The sequence below is a fragment of the Varroa destructor genome, unplaced genomic scaffold, assembly GCF_002443255.2.
Source record: "Varroa destructor unplaced genomic scaffold, Vdes_3.0 BEIS01000006.1, whole genome shotgun sequence".
Taxonomy (NCBI): Eukaryota; Metazoa; Arthropoda; class Arachnida; order Mesostigmata; family Varroidae; genus Varroa; species Varroa destructor.
In genome coordinates, this window is record NW_019211459.1 from 21,704,175 (window position 1) to 21,719,188 (window position 15,014).

Consider the following 15,014-nt stretch of genomic DNA (forward strand, 5'->3'; position numbering starts at 1 on the left):
AGGCCCCATTAAGGTAAACGTGGAAAATGGAAACCAAACAAGATGCGTTACAATTGAAAAGGGTTTCAATATATTTTATATTTCATTTTGAATGCTTTTCTCTGCTGTTTACTCCTAAACAAAATCAGTATTCGTGTTGTCAATATTTATAAAAATCCGCTTCATCTGGCCAATATGGGAACAAACTGCGCAGACAAACCGGCCCTTGATCGGATTCGAAGTTGACATCCTTGATCGACGTTTGCTGGTTAAAAATGGCTGGTATTGAGGCTTCTCTATTGTGCATCGCCTTCCTTAGTTTGTATGTTAGTTATTATAGTTGCTATGATACATGGATTTTTGAACATGTCTTTAGTGAATGCAGGGCGGAGACGTATTTTTTTTATACGTTTTTTTTTAATTGTTAATCAAATGCGTAAAATCGATCTCAAGACGCATAAGCAGCAATGAACAAACGTGGTTCAGATATGGCCATGTTACCAGATTAGCGATAGTTGACAAAAAATTTATTTGTTGGAAATTAGCATTTCTAAGGCTTTTAGGTAGAGTCAGATTGGTAAGTGTGCGACCTTATGGAAATGTTCGAATGTTTGCCTCCGTCTATTGATCAGTGTTTTTCTAGACCATTTTAGCCAATTAATCTACGAGATCAAATTGATTTCAGGTCATTACAACAGCGTTGCAACAAGTTTGTCTGTATTGAATGAAATCTTGTTTTTTTTTCCTAACTACCCTCAATTAGAGATATTACTCTAATCAATCTTTTCACTGATCGATTGTCAGTTTTGGCCCTGAAGAAGAGACGCATGTTTCAGAAACGCAATATAAGCAAGCTTATAGAACACTGTGCATTATGTAAGTATATTTTATAATCCAATATCGTTTCGAAGCTCGTCTTCAATAGCTTCATCCCTCAACGCCACGGGTAGCTTCGAAGACGGTAGGTTCTCAGTAAAATCTTTACTTAGGCAAATGTTTCAAGTCAGACTCAGCAGATTCCCACAGTGGAACGTAAGTCATTGCTTTGAGTGACAACAATGCCACGGTTCCCTCTTTCTCATGTCACATATATGGCAGACCTACTGCGGCCTACCAGGTCCATGTTGTACGATCTGGGCGTAAGAAGACGCCCCTGACTCACCGAAGCGCATTTTGCTTAGCTTACGTATTTCATTCGCAAGCTCGTGCGCCATCCCCGCCCATTAGACAGAGTCTGCTTTCGTTTGAAGACCTTCTTATAACTTAGGTCTAATCTCGTATGACACGAGAGTACATCTGTTGTCTAGCAGCTATAACTTGCGCCGTTTTCCGTGAAACAACATACTCTATTAAGCCTTGGCAAATGTTCATCTTTCCACACAACATTAAGGTATTTTTCACAAACATCATTTCAAACACGCATGAAACAAGTAACAAAAACCCTGGTTTGCCAATTGTTGTCTAATTTAGTAAATAGAAATTACATTTTAGCGCTGGTGACAATCGACGCTTCGTCGTCGGGGTTACCCGGTACGGGCAGATAGTCGACTATTCCAGGACCTATTCCGCCAAGGTACACATTCGTGATGATATTTCGGCCACCGACTCCAACAGGGTCTTGGATACTCTTTGAGACGAGTACCTGTTGTGTTTGCTGCTGCTGTTGAGCCAGCTGATCCGCCTTCCGGACAAACTGTGGCGAGTTTAATAGAACCTTAAATACAAAAGAAACCGATTGAATGTTGTGAAGATATTGCACGAGACTAAAAAGCGCTGACATTGCTCATGCTTATATAATAGGAACAGTATTTGGTAGTGCTATAATTATTTCAATACACCGAATAGTGATTTGAGCGGGTCTCAATGCTTTATTATACCATTTTGATTCTGTTTATAATATATATAACGCGTTTTATATACAACGTGAATATTTTTTTGCGGAACTTATTTGAAGCTTTGATTCAGAATCGATTTCACTGCACTGAAGTGTCATAGAATAATTAATTATCTTCAGTCGTACCTGTACGTTGGTAACGTTCGGGTTATTGTTATCCTTGGATGTGTCATAATAACCCGAGTCAGTATGCCCAGCTAGAGAAGCATCCAGGACAGATTTGCCACCTCCAGTGGTTCCCACAAAGGTGCCCCTTTCATCACTCTGCGTAGCTCCCAAACGTGGCCGATTATGAACTGCACCGCTTGCGCCGGTGCGTGGACCAAATTGACTCTCTCGCGGGACGTTTCCCGGGGGCAATGTGCTATCATGAACAGCTGAGGTATTGTCTTTGTCCCCACTATCGTCAGGATCGCTCTGGATAAAACTGCGATCAGAATAAAATTATTGAGAGTTATCACAGATCGTCTAGATAGAGGATCAAAAATTATTCGTACCTTTTAACGTCTACCAATCGTATTCATAGTATTAATAAGTGCGTACTTGCTGTTAAGTACGTAGGTAAAGGCAGACTAAACAAACGAGATGGTCCACGGAAGAAGGCGGAATCCTCTAGTCAAAAAACTTATTATTCTTCTGATATGTAAATAATCGAACAATTCACATAAACAATAATAATAATATATATATATATATAAAATGTAAACCGAACATCTAGCGTGTACTGCAAGAATAGATCGATTGGCAGCCGTTCATATTTGCTCGCGCGTCATGTACAGCCCTAGTTTGAGTCCTCTATGATCTGACAAACACAATTTTGTCTAGCCAGCTAAAATGAAATGAAGCTTTCGCTGCACCCAGAGCTTTGCGCCTATTTTTACGAATAGAAAAAAAAAAGGACCGAGTGTCGGCCAAGTCTTGCCCAACGGAAGAGCCTCTTGTGGTGCTACTACTGCACGCAGATTCTCATGAATAATAAGAAAGACGTCCTCCATCCCCACTCGTAGGTCGTTGGCTCATGCTGGTGCAGATGAAGCCAGCAAGGAATCTTCGCTGAAGGCAAAACGAATAACAGTAAAAAAATAACTTTTGCTGTTTCTACCTATATATAAACGTAGTGGGCGGGCTATACAGCATGGCCAATTCGAGTAGGTTCAACCCGAAACAGCAGAGCTCTCATCATTCGTCCTGCCAAAGTCGATTTTTCCAGTATAATAACCAGCTAATTTTATTTGAAAGATGCTAATAGAGGATGACAAAACTGCTTATTATATATGTATAACTTTAGTTCGAAGCATACGGAGAGGTTTAGATGTATGCTGGTATTGATTTTGTTTGCTGGGTATGTCTAAACTATACTCCATAAGAGATGTATAAAGATGCTGATTTGCTTTGACGTTTCTCATCAAGAATAGGTCCGGTATTTGAAATTCATATTACTAATAAGTCTGGCTGTGTGAGCAAATCATCCACGCGTAACTCGAACTTACTTATGTTGTAACCAGCTGTCCACATCATGAACATCGGTGATCTTGGAAAAAGGCAAGGCTCCATGAAGGACAAGATATTTGGCCACGGATGAGTTCCCCCGTGATAGGGCCGCATCAAGTGGAGTCATGAGGACACTCTGTAAACGAGATATAACAGAGTTAGAGCAGGAACTTGAAGAAATTCAAGAGAATTCTACTGCAAAGAAAATCCACTTTGTATGTTATATTCTATCTGAATATATCTTAGATCATCTTGGCTAATAAAGTGTTCAACTAGAGTAAACCTATGGTAAATAACGGAAATCGAACTCTAGTAGCTAGTAGAACTGGTAAAGCAAAATACGCAGCTTCCATCGCTCCGCGTAATTTCCTAACAAATTAGAGCGTTTCAAAGTCAGGTCTATAGGCTACCGACTGAGACAATCCGTGACTTCTCCGAGTACTGAAACGACTAGTTTTGTAACCAACTTACTCCACGTAACTTTATAGTAGTAGTAGTAGTAGTAACTTAATAGAATAAAATTCTTTGGAAATTGCTAAAATAACAAGTACATCTCTATTTTAGTATCATATCTTCATCAGCATCTAGCATAAGAGCAAGATTTGTACGTTTTCAGTAACAGCTAAATACGGAGTTAAGACAAAAGGCACGGCCAACATTTACTTCATAATATGCAGAATTATTACGAAAACAATCTAGCATTACTCCCACTATACAATCTCGGACAGCTACCTACCTAGGATTTCGGAACATCTTGATCCTGACTCGAAAAATCATCGAACGCTATTCTAGTGCAGGTTCAGGAACTCAGGCGACAGGTTCAATATTATTAACGTTACACTAATTGCGTCTTTGCAATAGTTTCGTTCACGTAAACTCCGCATTGTTTTCAGTGTTGCCAGCTTGTGGTAAAATATTCATAATCACGGTAGTAGTAGGAGGATTTAGTATACCTTATTAGTCCTCATAACAGGATTCACGGTGGCGCGGAAGTCCATGAGGACTTTGCACATCTCGATGGAGTCGCCAAGCGCAGCGATATGTAACGCCGTCTTGCCACTAGAATTGGCCGCATTGACAGATGACGCTTGATGGTCGAGCATCCAATGGACTAATTCGCGACGACCTGCAAAAAATTAGAGTGCACGAGTCACTACGAGGTTACATATCTTAGTTCAACGCGCGTCTATACGTGCACCGAAATGTGTTGTGATCCTGTAGCCCGCTGACTGAATCCTGTTTGAGCCTCTGAGAATGTTTTGGATTATGCGATGCTTCTGCAAACTATTACTGCTTGACTATTAGCTTATGTACTCAAAACAGAAAATATTTACAGCTGAATGCAGTTCTGGGTGGGTGGGGTGGGGGGGAGGGGGTACAGTTCTTCGACATGACATACAGGATACCAACTTCTTTACTATATGTTATTCACTTAATATCTACTATTCTATGCTAGTGCAAATACGTATATATGAGAGCCGACGATGTATTATAAATGAGGTTCAAATTTTCAGTTTGGGCTAAATGGGCAGGAACGCGATTGTACTTAGTCTCTAAACTAACTTGTGTGACTATAGGGGTGGATTAGAGTGAAGTTGACGGTGAGTAAAAGTTTCTCGGTCACCCGAAGCCTTAACGAGATTCAGCTCCTGTAATCGACCAGGGTCTCAGAGCGTGCACTGTTCCCCGCCACGTAGGCGTATATTGAATATCTACCGTTGTGCGTGCTTCACCACCGACATGCACTTTTTAACTCACCAGTCTGCTGCGCTAATGCACGTTACCAGAACTAGAATCGCTTAAATCGCTATGTAAATTTGTATTCAAGTAAGAACTTGACTGGTCCACGAAGACTAATTGTGAATAAGATCAGCTCGGCGAAAACTATTTTTTTATGGAAACCGGGTAGCTCTCCCAGGAAGGATCGACTGAGGATTTTGAGTTGGCGGCCAGCCTTCCCCTGCGTTAGGACGTAACCTTATAAATATATGTATAGAGTTAGAGGGGAAAAAGGGCTGGCGCCTGGGGCAGGGCGAAATCGGACATATGGAGAAATGTTTCTTCGCCAGTGAACTCGTTACGCAAGCCCAACTATGGCTGGATAGCGTAAACAACGATAGCAGCACGATGGCCGCTGGTTATTGAAAGCAGCTTTGTGGGTCGTCGCGAAATTTCTTTTTCTCTTTGGCTGTCAATAATTTCTGTTATATCTATTAGCTACCCAAAAGAAAGGTTCGCGTACCGAAATAATTTGTATGGTTGCCACAATAAAATAAAAACTTGAACGTTTATCTCTGATGCTACTGTCCTTGTCAAGCGCTACCTTAGACGGCTGCTGGACCTTGCCAGCAAAACACAAACCGTGTGCTTACGCCTGGTTTCAAACCTAGGTACAGGAATATGTAACGCTTCGAGGTATTCGTGAAGTTGCGCAAACCTCAACAAATGTATACATGTATATATAACATCAGTTCGCACATCAGTGAAACAGAACTTTTCAATGACAAGCGTAGTTACATTTTGCTATACATCTATATAGGAATACTTGCAAACTTTCATAAATTGTGCATTTTTTTTTTCTTTATCTTCAATACGACATTTCGTCACAGTTTGTTGAATCAGCTTAACATTTTCATCTGTACCTGAATAAACAGCGTCATGCAATGGCAGATCGCCCTTCGCATTGCGTATCCATAAGTTGGCGCCATTATGGAAGAGTATCTTGAGCGTTTCGAGTTGTCCCTTCGATGCACCGCAGTGTGATGCTCTACGAGGTAAATAAATGAAGGTTAGAGCAGACGAAGAGGGTGAAGTAAAGCTAAATAGCGTTAGTAAATCGATGCAGCAAATATAGTCGACAGTAGCAATAAAAATCAAACAACTATTGTTCGTTGAAAATTTTATATCTACGCACGCTTTTAAAATACATTGCCTTTCTAACAAATACTTGTTACTTGGCTCTAGAAGTGGAGTTGAATTCCATAGTACAAATCAAACTGATCTTTTGAATGAGCTTAAAAGATTCTAATTCACTAATTATTGTACAGTATACAGCGTTGTGGTGAAGTATCGATATCTGTTCAAGTTCAACCAGGGATGCTATCAGGGCTATGAAGCATGAGTACCTGAATACGCAGCTTCATTACAGAGAGGGCTGTTTTTAATACCATTATACGATAATTTATTCCACTTTGATTTCTTTGAAGTACAAAAAATCCAACAAACTGAATACAAGCCGTATACGATAGACGACAAACGGACTCAGAGGACAGAGCTATTAAACTTCAGCTTAAATGTAACAGAAACGCGAATTCTCGACACTTTTCCTCGCTCGTTTTAAATTGTTGGTAAAACCTATCTCCGATAATAATGGTCTTTGGATATTAAAAATAATAGCCGTAATTATTCTTTAAGCAAACCAACTCAGCATGGGTTGCTGCATCCCCACCCTTATATATACATAAAGTAATATTTTTTGAAAAATCTTACGTTCTGCCTTTCTTGTCTTGCAGATTAGGCTGTGCGCCGTGTTTGAGAAGAAGGGCTGCGCAATCAGCATGTCCTAAACTAACGGCGTAGAAGAGTGGAGAACAACCGTTCAGGTCTGGAACATCAACAGCTGCTGAACAGAGGGCCAACAGCGTCTCGCAGCATTCGGCCTGACCGCGGCTCGCCGCACAATGGAGAGCTGCAAATGAGGAAGCGTGACAATTCAAGCTTATGACGACAACTATCACGATAAGCACAACAGGGCATATAAGGCTCTAAAGAATCTAAGATAACTATTATAAGAGGAGGAGTTTAAGGCGCGCTTAGCTCCAAATGCTTTGGCTGCTGACATTCGTCTTACATAAAATGTGCATCTTTTGGTTTTTTGTTTTTTTTTTTCTAGAATTCATAAAAACAGTGTCCTATTTTCAGCAGGAAATTTCACTCTACAATAGGCTGTCTTGCGGTCTGTCTGCATTATATAACACGGCGATTTATTAATTTACTCCTATGTGTATTACTCGACGAGCCCACTGGGCCCAGAATCGCTGCGCGTGACATTTAAGTTTCTTTGTGATTCGCGTTTACGGCGTAACTCGTGGCTCTGGGCCTATATTTTTAAACTTCAAGCGCAATAAAGTTAGATTCGAATCACCGTGCCAGAACTTAGTCATGTATGAAATCCTCTTCAACTGTCAACCTAATCAGTTGAAACGCTATCGTCGTTGATGAAACCAACCGTGTCTAGTGAATTGTTTACTAGTTACGGAAGGGGTAAACGTATTCGACACACCGCGAACTTAACAGCTCAGAAAGTTCACTCCGATGTCCTGGGGCAGTGTCTTCACAGGAACAAAACAGGATAGACCCGCAGGAACTACCTTGATGCATAAAGTCCGCCGATGCGGTTTTATTGTGAGAAGTCTAATACGCACAACTGACTACCGCCTAGCGCGACGTCCAACTGCATCTACATATCAGTGTTTAATTGCGGCAATAAGATAAACAGGATCGCGCGTGGGTGACGCTTTAAGGGATCGACTATTTAAGACTATTTATTTCTTAAATGATTTTTACACGCTGATCAACGAGACGATTAGACCATACGCAATTCCGACCCTAAATATCTAACTCTTAAAGAAAGCGTATTGCTAAAGCACGTCTGTAAAAGTAGCCTGAGACGCCCGATACTATTTTCATCTATACGTGTTTACCGAATGTAAATATGACTAATAGATCGTCTTCCTGTCCTAATTACTAACCAGTAAGGCCGTCCTTGTCGGCCGAATGCACATCGGCGCCGGCATTGATTAGCTCTAGAATCGCGTCTGCTGAGGCGCTGGCACAATACGTCTTCGACGGAAGCGTCTCACCTGACGCAGCCCAGAGCAGGGGGCCACGACCGTCGGCGTCTTCAGCGGATACACTCACTCCTGCCACAGGACAAAGCGAATGTGTGCGCGCATCCAGACGAACAGTAAAGAAGAGTAAACGTAGAGAAACGTTAGGTGGGATTTAACTAATCCAGGCCACAGCTAAACTAGATCTGGAACATCTTCCCGAGCTCTGTCATTTGTTTCTAATGAGCAGGTAGCAAAGTATCAATGCGTTAAGCGACCTGCCATAGTTCGGATGCTAAATAAAGATATCTGTGCCATAGGATAAGTGCTAGAAATTAACGGGATATAATTACATGAAAGGGTCGGTTCATGTTGTGTTCTCGTCATCGCGCACACATGTGCGTTATCTCCTATGAGAAGTTAGATTGGAAAAAGCACAGATATATTTCCAGTCCAATCAGTGAGCGCGTCATAGGTCTGGCGACTGCCAAAATCACGAGGCGGAAACCTGAACTTCGCGTTCGTATTTCTGGCCGGCATTTTTGTCATCATCGATAATATATACGTACTAATTATGTTCATGCTTTTACTATAGCAGGCCCTCGTAATATTGAAATTACATTTATAAGTCATAGAGACTAAATCTTAACGCCCACACTCATAGTTATTCGTTCGTTCGAAAAATCGCCATTAGAAATTGTATGTATTTATTGACAAAGGTAACTGACTGGGTTTCCAATGGATGATGTATGATTGCTTTTGGTGGAAGCTTCTATAATTTAGACACCAGATTTACATTATAGCCTGTGGTATCCTGATACAATTTCTTCGCTCCCTCAGATGCCGGATGCTCACTTACCAAGCGAGATAAGCTTACGTAAGACGTGTAGAGATGCGCGGACATCGTTTGCCATTTCGGAGTTTGGCGCGCACATTTGAGCCGCGTAATGAATCGGATGTGCACCATTGACGTCCGCTGTAGATGGATCAGCACCCAGTTCGACGAGCATATTCAACAATTCCAGCTCACCGCACACTGAGCACGTAAATGACGCAGGTTAGGATAGGGCAAAACACGCAACCATCGGTTACCGTTCATGGGTAATCAGGTCGCAAGGTACACTATTGAAATATTGAAAAATATCGCCATTGATGTTAAGCACACTGTTCTAAGTAATGCTGTTGATTACGTACCCGTCGCCCAGTGAATACACGTATGCCGCTCATTGTCGACGCAGTTGATATCAGCTCCTTAATGAATCACAATGATATATTATAGATTTTATGAAGCCGAGTCCATTGGAACGATCCAATCGGCTATAACTATGTAACATACTATCTTCAATTGCTTTGCGTTAGGGATTTACAAATAAGTGTTAGCTACGTAAGTATTGGGCACGTAAGTTGTGTAACGTATTGTACTTATAGAATAAATCTGTATACGATGAGGCGGTGATTTTGAATCGTAGCTAGATAAGATAAACGAGACAATTTCTCGCTTGATAACTTCTCCTACTATTTTGCTCTAGTTGTTAAGTTATTAACAATTTGTACAAAGTTAATGTTTCAAATGCTTGGCATTGCGGCTTATTTCTTTCAGCGAAAAGTTCCACCTGACATATAACTCAGTCTACTGAACAGAGACGTTGCTACTTCGGCATCATAGCGATTGAGCATGGCTACGTACATTTTAAGTTAATGTCTATTAGCAGTGTACAGCCATATATAGAAGTTTGAAACCGACCGACCTGCTGTTACGGTAAAGTAACTGCAACGGTGCGTGGGGAATTAGGCTAGAGTTGCTGCCAAACGCTCTAAGATACTTTTTCGAGGTCTATTTTTAGCGAAAAAAAAAAGACCAGCGGCCCGCTTCAGCGTAGGTTCATATTTCTAGCATTTGCTCCTTCGGTTCAGCCCAAACAAGCCTTAGAGTTCTTTTGCGGTGGAGAACCCAGTGTCCTACACCGGTGATCTCAATGTTAGATCAAGCGGCGTATTGGGGATACGATGAATGTGCGTACTTGACGTGACGACAATAGGATCAATGCACGAAAAAGCTGCCTTTGGGCAGCGTACAAGTAATTAAAACTTATCGTTTATCAGTAGAGATGACAACTATATCTATTCCGCTGTAGAACTCGCTCACTTTTGCAAACCGCTCTTTGAAAATTGATTCTATTCTGTTCATTCAATTGGGCTTCCGGAGAGGACCAAAAAGGTAAAAGCCCGTGTACTATTTGGTGTGCGAGTTGTTATGATTTGCTATGATTGGTATCGAGAGTCAGCTTAGGATAGGTAGCGTTTCATTTGGCCGAGACGGCGGACTTTTTCGTAGTGACCAAAAACTCGGGGGGGAGCGAAGGATGATAATAGCAGGCAGCAAACCCCGAGAATCATAATTCGAAAGTAGAACACAGAAAAATAGGGTCAGCTACACCTTTTTTTGTACTGCTTTGGTTCTTTTAGGTTCGGTTACATCTCAGTGATGCTGGTTAACTGTTACTCTCGTGCTGCACAATAGTGCTCTCATGTAGTACATATCGAATAATAACGTCTAGTTGAAAAACAGTGTTGTAGTTACAGCCTAGTTTTGACAATCCTTTGAACTCGGAAAAAACACTTACATAGCTAACACTTACTAGATAAATATCAGTCATATTGCTTAGACCTCAGGGTATGTGATAGTGATCGATTATACGCCGTATAGAAAGACAGGGAAAGCTGTTCTTTTACATGAGTGCCTGCTAAATGTCAACGGCGTTATGCTAACGACTTCTAACTTGAATGAAATTGAAGGATGCCAGGAAAAAATATGCGATGCCCCTGTATCATCCTCTGGTCGCAAGCCACAGTAAACAAGCGTTGTGGTTTGCTTCCCTGCTAACCTTTGTCAATAAGGTACATCGTGATCGTTCTGTTCCCACTGATTACGGCGAAGTGCAGGGCCGTATAACCGTCTTCATCCTGAACATTCAGTAACCCTAACATAAGAAGGAACAACACAACATTAATTAGAATTAAGTTGTAATTACATCTCTATTCTGTACGATCTATAGTTTACGAGGTTTCCTCTGTCAAGTTCACAGTCGTAATGAAGAACAAACAGCATATAGATCACAGAACGACAGGATCTAAATAATTTGTCAGGTGGGGAAAGCTTAGTTCCGCTTCGATCCCCTACTTCTGATCCATGCACTGAGCGAACAACGTATTATAGGTCGAACAGTTTTCAATAGTTCGTATACACGTATTCCAGTATTGAAGTCCTACATAGTTCATTTATCTCGAACTCTGTAAAACACGTGGCGTTATTACTAATTCAGGTGACATCTTTACGCAGGTGTAGAGGAACTGCCCATAGCGTCTCGCATACTGCGATATATAGGGGTCTGTGTTCGTGTGGACGCCAGCAGCAATTGCCATAGACATCACACGAAACGGAAAAAAATTAATTTCAATTCACGAAACATTCGGTTTCAGATTTGACCTTACAGAAGATTTTGTTCATTTATAAGGCTAACAATCGAAGGAAGCAGCGAAAAAGTAGTAAATAATTTTTGGAGAAAAATAACCATGGAGATTTGGTAGTAACAATGAAGAGGGCCTGGGTGAACAGGGAAAAAAAACATACGAATAGATAGGAACATCACTTCGCTCGAACGATTTGAGAAATTCTACTTTACTGCCACACGTGTCAGATTCGTATTATGGACGCAGATGCGTAGGTAAGCTTGATTGGAAAATTTCGACGGCGTACACATGGGAACTGTCTAAGGGTAGTCAGATCTGGTTTGAATACATTTGTTTATGCGATACCTTGATGTCAGGGGGTGCTGTCTACTTCGTGTGTGAACAAATTCAACGTGTGCGGAAATCAAACGTAATGTACGATTCGAGTGAGACCGTGTTTTTTTCTTTACTTTGAGCAAATGAAGGTTATTTGTGGTTAGGCGCATTGAGGAGACCTGTCATTAGCTAACTTATGCGAAAATTACAATGTACCACTGACGCAAAACGATCTACCACTTTTTCATAGCCTTATTATAACGAAAACGCTCAACAAGTAGTGGAACCGTAACACGCAACTATATTTTAGTCAGAATTAGCTGAAATTCATTCGCACGGAGGCTTTCAGGGTTAGCTCTCAATAGGTCAAAAAAACTGCTGCGGTAGGTAACTACATGATTGAAATTACGGATATTGGATACAAAGAAGTGCCCATCTCGACATACGTCAAGGCACGACACAGACGTAAAGCTGAGCGACCTTGGAGGCTTCTCCCATCTCAGAGAGCAATCCTTGTGTCGCCAAGAGATACCGAATTTAATTAATGACAATTTCAAACTTACAATTCCAGCAATTTTTCTTTACCTGGATCATAATGTAGAAGAAGCTCTGCGCACGCAGTGGTAAGATTTTCGGCACAATAATGAAGCGCCGTTTTGCCTGTCCTATCTCGTACGGATGCTGCTTCCGACTAGAAATTGACACATAAACATAATGTCATTAGTTAGACAACTGGATAGTGACCTTTGTAAACGACTTCAATCAGCGCTCACTTTTGTAATAGCGGTAAATGTCAGTTCCTTTTGGTCGAGATGAGAATTCCTCATGAAGTTTCATAGATTTTCTTCGTAACTGTAAATTAACAAAATTGGCCTAGTTAATTATGCCACTAGATTACTATGCTCATTCAACACGGCGATATGAGACGGTCGTAGGGGGCAAACAATTAACCAACTATCTCTTGCCATAGTAATAACTGTCTGCTGATCTTCAAATTTTCCCCGTGCTTCGAAACAAATGTTTGCTAAAGATCAGCTAAAATACGTAGTTTTTTGACACATTGACGAAGTGAAATCCCGTCCCATAGCTTTAAAAATCACGACGCAAAAATGACTAGGTTGTCCCTTATATTTAGTAGAGGCTCTTGGATACGTCGCTATATTATAAGGATACCATTGAGGACGTCTTAGACCTTTTTCTTATCAGGAAACAAAAAAAAAAAACAAAATAATCTCTTTGATGGAGTTTAGATTTCCCGAACGTGTTACACCCGACCACTTCTAACTTACAATAGAAGATTAAAAGTGTAATAGCGTCAATATATACCAGGATCAGGCTAAGGTGTACGCTGAGATACGGCAGAGAATGAAAAATACTTACAGTAACATTACGCCAGTCCTGCTTGCTTTTCTACGTTAGCGCCTGATGCTTTGAGATTAGCAGACAATACAGAGGCACTGTTTACTGCTGAGCGAACTGCCGGGACAGCTTCAATTAATTAAATTGACCGGCTTTGATAACGTGACTCGAATTGTGTACTGTAGAACCCTGGGACTCTGATAAACTTGGGTCTGCGAGTGGGCGCAGATGTAGCTGAAATTACTATGACATCGGCTGTACGGAATGCTTGAAGGGTCACAATTTTACAGATTAAATATGGTACTCCAGTATCAGCGGTAGATGTTCAATACTTCAATTGGAATATTCTCTAATACCTCAGTGTGAAGTGTTCCACATGTAAATCATCCCATGAGAGCAACTGAGTAAACGGAGCACGCCCGATGCCCTTTGAGGATGTGCGCGGAAATTAGTTTAAAATGTGGGCCACGGATATTAGGTACAAAGATCGGTGTTGGTGAGGATAATTCGATATATTTGGCATATTTACCAAATAGAAACAAGTGTATGACCACCAGCTGCTGTAGCGTATAACTTAGCCTTAATTGGTTTGCCTTCTCATCTACAATATTCTCGTAGCTATAACCCTGGCACAACGTCTCCATGAATATCCTGTTTCAACTTCGTTACTTTACGCGATATTACCATAATGTGTCGGCGTAGTCATGAACGTTTTACGCAGCCTTCCATCTATCCTCTACGAGAGGAACGTCAGCGGCGCCGCTGTCGTGTTTGTTGAGCGGCAGTGTCACAAGGTCATTTCTCTTTAGTCGTCAGTAACGCCAAGTTTGCCGAGAGCAAGCCAAAGTAAACCTTGTGATCGACCTCCCAGCCGCCTTCGCCCGCCCCTTGCCTTAGGAAACTGCTAGTGATTTCGCAGCAGCGCAAAAAATGGGAGAAACTGACAAGCGTTGTCTTTCGTTACCTGCAGTTGCGACACCCGAGTATATGTTATCTGAGTTGTAAAAGACGCAAGGAACTGCTCTGGCGATCACACTTCCGAAACAGGCGACATGCTAGATCTTATTATAAGGCTCCGCGGACATTAAGGCGTCCTAGCAGACATGAATGAAGAAATCGAGAGTGCGTTTTTCTTACGGCTCCTTTCCAGCAGCAACGATGGCGATTAGTCACAGAGTAAGCTGGTCGGATACCTGTTTGCTCCTGGAATAACAAAATCTAGCTGAGTCGGACAACTCCTGCTCATTTATCAGGTCGAGTATAGAACACCGTAAGATGCTGGGCGTTGACCGTTTGCTGCATCTGGCTGTTGGTTGAAGGAGGGAGCAGGCACGGAACGCCGTGGACGACAGTAAACGACGCAATCGTTGCATGTGAGACTAGGTCGTACTGTCGATTAAGGACGCTACAGCTCACGAAACACAAATTCTTCGCAGCTATAGAAATTACAAACACATACTAGTTGTAAGCAAGCTAGCAACTACAGTACTGAGAGGTAGTTTGTGAGACTCTTTACGAAGAAGAGCAGCGTGGAAAACGATGGAACGGTTCGAACGATCTTGACTGAACACGTCCCAGATGCCGCTTCATAGGGATGAATCATTAGGGGTTTAGCCATGAATACTGTCCCCTTGGTGCCGTTTATCTTGGTTGGCAATTAATTCAAGTTGCAAATA

At 41.5% G+C, this 15,014-nt stretch overlaps 1 protein-coding gene across 7 annotated transcripts in view; it reads right to left on the bottom strand.

The window, feature by feature from the left end:
• LOC111253257 (uncharacterized) overlaps nucleotides 1–15,014 on the bottom strand; it is a 63,760-nt gene that overhangs the window by 28,269 nt on the left and 20,477 nt on the right. For 6 of the 7 annotated variants that reach the window (XM_086992479.1, XM_086992482.1, XM_086992481.1 and 3 more), the window contains exons 3-13: nucleotides 12,565–12,670; nucleotides 11,079–11,174; nucleotides 9,388–9,444; nucleotides 9,053–9,229; nucleotides 8,116–8,286; nucleotides 6,854–7,052; nucleotides 6,007–6,131; nucleotides 4,318–4,490; nucleotides 3,364–3,500; nucleotides 2,000–2,300; nucleotides 1,464–1,693 (exon numbers count right to left, since the gene is read on the bottom strand). In XM_086992479.1, coding sequence (XP_086848605.1) covers nucleotides 1,464–1,693; nucleotides 2,000–2,300; nucleotides 3,364–3,500; nucleotides 4,318–4,490; nucleotides 6,007–6,131; nucleotides 6,854–7,052; nucleotides 8,116–8,286; nucleotides 9,053–9,229; nucleotides 9,388–9,444; nucleotides 11,079–11,174; nucleotides 12,565–12,670 — 1,772 coding nt within the window. The remainder of the gene's footprint in view (nucleotides 1–1,463; nucleotides 1,694–1,999; nucleotides 2,301–3,363; nucleotides 3,501–4,317; nucleotides 4,491–6,006; nucleotides 6,132–6,853; nucleotides 7,053–8,115; nucleotides 8,287–9,052; nucleotides 9,230–9,387; nucleotides 9,445–11,078; nucleotides 11,175–12,564; nucleotides 12,671–15,014) is intronic. The other variant, XM_086992480.1, reaches the window with a different exon arrangement.